The 7,312-nt window shown below is 44.6% G+C and overlaps 1 protein-coding gene across 1 annotated transcript; it reads left to right on the top strand.

The window, feature by feature from the left end:
* Window positions 1-367: 367 nt before the first annotated feature.
* On the top strand, window positions 368-6,212 carry SLC46A2 (solute carrier family 46, member 2). The gene is made up of 4 exons (XM_010022676.1): window positions 368-1,403; window positions 3,067-3,150; window positions 4,810-4,966; window positions 6,155-6,212. Exons 1-4 carry the CDS (start codon window positions 368-370, stop codon window positions 6,210-6,212), a joined length of 1,335 nt encoding a protein of 444 aa, XP_010020978.1.
* Window positions 6,213-7,312: the final 1,100 nt, after the last annotated feature.

The following is a 7,312-nucleotide window of genomic DNA, read 5'->3' as shown; positions in this document are numbered from 1 at the left end:
ATTGGGAGAGAGAAATTCCCCTGCGTCATCTGACCTCTGTTGAAACTACACCAGGAAGAAGAGCAGCAGCAGCAGTTCGTGAGTGCAGGGCGTTCTCCAGCTGTACAAAAGCCTCTTGTCTGTGAGCTGGAGATCAGAGCAGCACAGGGATGTGGGAGTGTGCGCAGCAAGGCGAGGTGCAGATATCCTCCCAGCCAGATCATCTCTTGCACAACACTCTGATCCCGTGCAGCCCAGCAGACCTTTTGTCCTTCCCTTTGCTGCTCCTCCCCAGGCATGCCTCCAGAGCAGAGCTTCTGAAGAGCCATTTCCTCCTGCACACCTCCCTGAAAACAGCTCTTCCCAAGAAGAGGAAGTCGCCAGCAGCATGGTGGGGGTGACCGTGATGAGGACGTGGATTGAGCCCGTGGTCGCAGGTTCCCAAGTGGCCAGTGCCTTCTACGACACAGCGCTGCTGCTGGTGGTGAAAAACTACTACAACCAGACCAATGCCACTGCTCCCTCCCATGTGCTGGAAGATGATCAGCAGAAAGCTGTCTCTAACTTTTATATCATCTACAACCTTGTCCTGGGCCTGAGCCCACTCGTGTCAGCCTATGGCTTGTCCAAGTTGGGGGACAGGATACATCGGAAGATTCCCATCTGCTTCCCTCTCCTTGGCTACTTGGGCTCCAAAACTCTCCTGCTCCTCCTGATCCTGCTGGGCTGGCCGATTGAGGTGATGTACGGGGCTGCTGCCTTCAATGGGCTGACAGGCGGTTTCACCACGCTCTGGGCAGGTGTCATGGCTCTGGGATCCCTGGGCTCCTCCGAGAGCAAGAGGTCCCTGCGGCTCATCGTTATTGAGCTGGTGTACGGCCTCGCTGGCTTCCTGGGAAGCATGGCATCTGGCTACCTCTTTGTTGGCTTCAGTGACCGCTACCGAGAGGGCACTGTGCTGGTGAGCTGCAGCATTGCTTGCTATGCTTTCTGCCTCCTTTACAGCACTTTCGTCCTGACAGTCCCCAAGCCAGCAGCTTCCTGCCCAGCCAAACCCAAGAGTGCAGAGGAGTTGGGCAGCCAGCTACCAGCCCACACAGAGAGCAGCAGCTCCACTCCAGTATCCCCCTCGAAATTTATCATCATCATGCTGTTTGTGGCAGCAATGCTCTATGACCTTGCTGTGGTTGGTGCAATGAACGTACTCCCACTCTTCTTGCTCAGGGAGCCTTTAAGTTGGAATGCTGTGCAGATCGGACACGGCAATGCTGCTGGGTATGTGATCTTCATCACCAGCTTCCTAGGGGTATTTGTGTTCTCCAGATACCTGAAGGATATAACTATGATCATGATCGGAGTGATATCCTTCAGTCTTGGCATCCTCATCATGGCCTTTGTGCAGTGGACGTTCCTTTTCTACATCGGTAAGTCAAACAACCACTCACACAAGCAAGAGCACTCTGAGAAAGGGATCGGGGTGTTTCAGCATCAAAAGGGCTTTTGCTCTGTTTTACTGTGAGTTTCAGAGCAGAGAGCTAGGCAGACTGTCACAGGAGCAATGCCCAAGAGGGCTTCATTATCATTCCCCTCTCCCCACTCTTTGTAGTCTGACACTCAACATCTTACAATATCCAGAGGAGGCATACACTCCTGCCAAGGCTTAGTTTAAGGTTGGTTGACTTGTAATTTGTCACTTGGTCATAGCCCAGACCTGAGCAGGAGAACAATGCTCACACCACAGGTGAGTGGGAATTGTTGCTGGCTATTGGTACTAGTCAGATCATACCACCGCATTAATCATAGAATAGTTTGGGTTGGAAAGGACCTTAAGATCATCTAGTTCCAACTCTCCCACCATGGGCTGGGACATGTCACACTAGACTGTGTTGCCCAAGCACTTGCTTCTCACGAGGTAAGGCTCAAGGCTACGACAGAAACAAACTAGCAAAGGTTTTCTATTAAGCAAATATCTCAAGATGTGGTTTATTTTTATTCCATTAAGGCATTTATGGCCGATGAGAAACAACAGCAAAACATTGGAGTAACTAAAATGCCACGATAATTGTAGTGTACAAATTTCACACTATGTATACATGGACCAGCATCTCACAACAAAGGAAAGGCAAGTTTCTTGTTGGCAGGTAGCATATGCAGGGATGCAGAAGGCAAAATCCAAAAACTGCCTGCATCGTGGCAGAGAGATGGATGATTCATATCTGAAACAGTATTGTGTGCTGTATGGCTTTGAGGTTTTTCTTCTGAAAATGAGAAAAAGATCTAAGATAAGTGGCCTGAAGTGCTTTTTCTGTCTACCCTTACAGGAAATAAGAAATTGAAAATCAAAGTTATTCTAAAGGGAAAGATATTATATTTGTGCACTAAGACAAACATTGAGTGAAACTTTGTAAGAGATTTTGTTCATTTCTGCAATCAGGCTGGGGAACAAACTATTAAAAAAGAAAAAAAAAAAGAAAATGTTTTTTTTTCATATTTGAAGTCCATCATGTACACATACAGCTACACAGCATGCAGAATGCTTGTTCCCTCCATTGCTGAAACACCTTGGTACAATAGGCATGGACCAAGTCTTCACTGAAGCTGGTTCTCCTGACAGGAAAGTAATTCCAGCTCCCTAGAAGTTTCCACACTAGCGAAAGCCTAAAATACTGCAAGCCAGAAGCATCAAGATAGAAAACAGCTCTAGTGTGACAAAGGTACTATTCCTGTCAAAGCCATGTACCATGGGGTGCTCTCTCTGCCAGTTAGGCTCAAATCATCAGTCTCACTGTCTCAAGGGACAGTGCTATATTCCATCTGTGCTGGGATTTCAGGCTGAGACAAAGAGACCAAAGCTGGTTTGGGAAGGTACCTCTGCTGGTGGGAGCAATAGGCAGCTTACCCACCATCGCTTGGATGGAGTGAGGACCTACATTCCTACCAAAGATTTGTACTTCTTTCTGGTACTCGAGGGACAAGAAAAAGTGAAGCGAAGGCCCTGTCCAAGCCATAGGCCCATAGTCTTCAAAAGCAGTGGTGGTTGTGTTGGGGGACAAGAAGCAGGTACTAATGATAACCATTGCATTGCAGCACGGGCAGTGATGCTCTTTGCCCTCATCCCCTTACCAACCATCAGGTCCATGTTATCCAAACATGTCGAAGGATCATCCTATGGTAAGTGCTTTGATTGTCTTACCAGTAAAAAAAACTCAAATCCCTCGATTCAGCCTAAGGTACAAACAGAGAGGTAAGTTCTTGCTGCAATCTGTGCTCTGCATAATAAAACCAGAACAGTTGGTACCACAAATGGGAAGGGAGGAGCAGAGAGACTTGCAGGACAAGATTGTCACATCTGAACTTCTTGTCCTTAGCTGCATCATTTACCCACACAATTTTCAGCACGTGCTTCTAAAGATGATTATCAGTGTGCAGCTCAGAGGCAGGGAAAACACCAGAGGTATTGCTCAAAAACACACTACTCCAGGGAAAAACAAGAGAAGCCAGACATTGTGTTGCAGCACTGTGATATTTACAGCTTATATTTGGCTTCTTTTATTTCCAGCTTTGGGAAGGGTGGATTTCTTTCATCTTTTTTTTTTTTTTTTCCAGTTATGCTTTCTAAACATGTCTCCAAGTGTTACCTGGCAATTTATTCCTGTCAGACCATGACTTAACTAATGAAGGATAATCTTTGCATAAAAATCAGCCTTTATGGGTAAACAGGAGCATAAATTATTTTCTATTAAAAATGTATTAGAAAACAGTACAATATATGTATTTCACAGCACTGTATTGAAGGCTACCATTTTTACCCTAATAAGCTGGATTTAGACACAACAGACAGGACTAGCCATGCACTCAAATAAGACCTCCGGACCATGGCTGTTCATGTCTCCTCCAAACATGGTCCTACAGCAATCCTTTTCCCTTCTACTATACAAACACAATGCTGCTCTGTCACTGAGTTAATTCCTCACCATGCTCTGTAGCAAACTCACCTACCTGCCACACAGGTAGCAGCTCACACCCCAAATTAGTCACTGTTATTAATCCTAATGTTGTTTTTGACCTCCACCTTAAGCCATACAGGCTGCACCCGACTACAGTGGCAGACCGGCTCTGGAGGAGGGCCATGCAGTAGAGCAGCCCTTCCCTCCTGGTAGCAGCGCTGTTCCCTTCGATGGTAGCTGCTGGTGCTGTGCAGCTGGGGAAGGCTGCCAGGGCAGCAAGCCCAGTGTATAGCACTGACCTTGCTCCCAGCAGCTTGCACATCCTGGCAGGACTGGGTTACTTCACCTTCCCCCCTTTTACCACTACAGAAACAGAAGGGTGCTTCAGCACAAAAGATGTTTCAACTATAATTCGGTTTTCTCTGTCCAAAACATCGTACGAATCACACACACCTGCCCATTTCAGGCATTATTTATCATTGCAACCCAGCAGACCACTATTCTGACTGAAGGCAGAAGCAGACCCTGACTAAAATCTCTCCTCTCTCTCCTGTCCTAAAGATCTTAGCCCAAAACTACTTTTCTACCTTCTAGGGAAAGGAGCATTTACTGCCCAGTTTATTGCTGCTCTTCCAAGCAGCTACCTCCATATCTAGACTGGTTAAGCAGACAGTTTGCTGGCTGAATCTTTCATCCTGAGCCTAAAAGAAGGAAAAGGCATTAAATTCTGATCTCGAACAGAAGCAGATAGAAGCTCATGCCATCTGGTGCTTGTGAAGCAATGACCACATTGCTCTCCCACACAGTGGTGACCCAGGGTTAGTCAGGAGGTACCAGAGCTGGTTTTTTTCTCCCTGTAACAAACTGTGTTCTTGGTTTACAGGAAAAGTGTTTGTCCTGCTGCAGTTGTCTTTAGTCATCACAGGAGTAGTGACATCTACAGTCTACAATAAGATCTATCAAAACACACTGAACTGGTACAGCGGCTTCTGTTTCATTTTGTCTTTTCTAGTCGGCTGCCTGACTCTCCTCCCTTTGAGGTAAGGCACAGGAACGGTTTTGTCCAAAAGAACATTGTGTATTTTCTCAATGTTACCTGATTCTAGGTCTAAAGTATATAATACAGATGGGATTTTTTTTTTTTTTTAAGTAAACTTACAAGGAAAAAGGAAATTGGATGAAACAAAAATTTTGCAGAAATAAGTTGACAAATACCAAGGAGATTCAAAACCTGAAACTTGCAAGTGATCTAGCCAATGCTGTTAATCTTCTCTTGTTTAATGTATCATGAATTGCTGTAGGAGGAATATTTAGCAGAGTTTAAGAGCTGATAATCCCAAGGGACAAAGCCTTCACACGAATGTAATGCTTGATATTACGAAAATAGTAATAAGTAGAATGAGGGAATAATCCTACACAAAGTAAAACATTTTTTTTAAATCCATTACAGTTTACTTATTGTGATAGAAAAGAATAATCTGAGTATCCCTCAGGTGTTTCTTTCTAAAAGAAACTATTACATGGTGAAAGAAGCGGTTACTTTTCTGATCCAGTGAATTTGCCCAACCATGCAGCTACAGCGCAACTGAGAGGTGAATTTCAGGAACAAGTAAAAAGTCTAAAGGCATGGTTAATACATGGGGGTTTATATATATATATATATATATATGGCTAATGTATGCTGAGTTAAGTGTTATCACTCTGATAGGAAGAAAAAGCAACACTACAAGGAAAGGTCCTACACCATCAGTTCTGTCTCATCCAAAGGCTTTCTGGACTTGTGAACACATTTGACACCCAGTGTCAGCAGGACTGCTGGTGTGGGGAAGGCTAATTTACACTCATCATTTCCCTGACTCTGCTTTCCTCCTCCTATTTTCCAGACACAAGAGTGACTCGTTTCTTACCATAACCCTGCTGTTCTAACAGCAAGTCACTGCTAGTTGCTCAACTGATTTTTAATGTAGGCTCCGAAGAGAAGTTAGCATCATTATCAGCACAAACACGTGTTATTAGGACTTGAAGTCCAAAAGATGACAAATGGTGCCAATACCATCACTTGTATACAAGGCTGGCAGATCCTTGAGAGAAATCACATGAGCACTCAGCCAGCTACAGATACCACAATGAATTTTAAACTAAAGAATTGATGGGGGAAAAGCAAACAGTAGTTTAGGAAAGTAGTTTTCTAGCTCTCTTGTAACCTGCATTTTTATTGCTCCTTACAGCATCGTGGCCTTCAAACAACGTTCAACCACTGGCTCCCTTCAGATTCTGACCAAGTGACAGAGGTACCAGCTAAAGCCTCTTTTGGTGTTGACCAACTCTCTAACTTACCGAAGTGGAAGATTTGCCAAGCATTAATCACCACAGTTGTCATGACCGGAAGCATCTCAATTTGTGTTTCCATTTCACAGCATGCCACAGGCTCTCAGCCACAGAGCTCACCCAGGACAAAGAAGTTTGCCTTGTTATTTCTGCAGTACATCATCTTGCAGAGTATGTGCACTGGCTATTGAACACCAGCAGTCTTCAGAGCATTTCACTTTTCTGCTACGCTGGTTACCAATTACGCAGACAGACAACAGGGTAGAAATGAAAATGGCATTTCTAGACACATCATTCAGTGTGGAAGGGGAAAGCAGAGGACCAGTTTTCCATTAGTTCCTTCTCATCTGTTCATTAGGAAACCTCAGGGTTCTGTGCCTTTGGCTGATGAAGCAGGGGCTCACAAGCCACATGCGCACAGTTGTCAGCAGGACACGTTCTCCAAGTGCTACAGAAGATGTGTCAGCCTGGCCAATCAACCTTGTACAGATTACTAAATACAGAAATACCACTGTAAAAACATTAAATGTAAGATTAAGACACTTCTAGTAATTCCCTGCAATAAAACACTCCTGAACAGATGTTCATGCCCCGTCTTCTGGGAGATTGCCACACCGTCCCTGAGCAGTGCTTTAACACAGCTCATGGGTGGACACCTATGACTCAAGAGCCGGTACCAGCATTTCAAGTCACACCACAAGGGTGTACTACTCTTCTAACAGGTTAAGAACAGCTAAGTGCAGCACACTACTCATGTGGGCTTTACAGAGGTGTAGGGACACTGGTACCAGGTAATAATCAGTTAATTACCTGTGTTAAAAATAAAAATCTATATACTGCGTTGAAACCCCTACCTAAAGGAACCTCATACAATTCAGCAATTGGTGTAAGGTGTTGGCAGCTAAATCCAAACATGATTCAAAAGACTGGCATGCTCCAGAGGGATCAGGGCTTAAATTATATGTCTACTTACATACTAATTGAATTAACGAGGGTTTAAGTAAATGGCTTCCAAGCTACCGGACTAAGTAAATGCAAGTTAAAAGCCCTTCAGTAAC

The sequence above is a fragment of the Nestor notabilis genome, unplaced genomic scaffold, assembly GCF_000696875.1.
Source record: "Nestor notabilis isolate BGI_N333 unplaced genomic scaffold, ASM69687v1 scaffold7899, whole genome shotgun sequence".
Taxonomy (NCBI): Eukaryota; Metazoa; Chordata; class Aves; order Psittaciformes; family Psittacidae; genus Nestor; species Nestor notabilis.
This window is presented reverse-complemented; position numbering and strand designations above follow the sequence as displayed.

What these genes read in the sequence shown, in the direction of transcription:
- SLC46A2 (XM_010022676.1), top strand. Translation starts at nt 368, where the DNA reads ATGGTGGGGGTGACCGTGATGAGGACGTGGATTGAGCCCGTGGTCGCA. An exon ending in GACGTTCCTTTTCTACATCG is followed by an intron (nt 1,404 to 3,066) that starts GTAAGTCAAACA and finishes ATTGCATTGCAG; the next exon opens with CACGGGCAGTGATGCTCTTT. An exon ending in TGTCGAAGGATCATCCTATG is followed by an intron (nt 3,151 to 4,809) that starts GTAAGTGCTTTG and finishes CTTGGTTTACAG; the next exon opens with GAAAAGTGTTTGTCCTGCTG.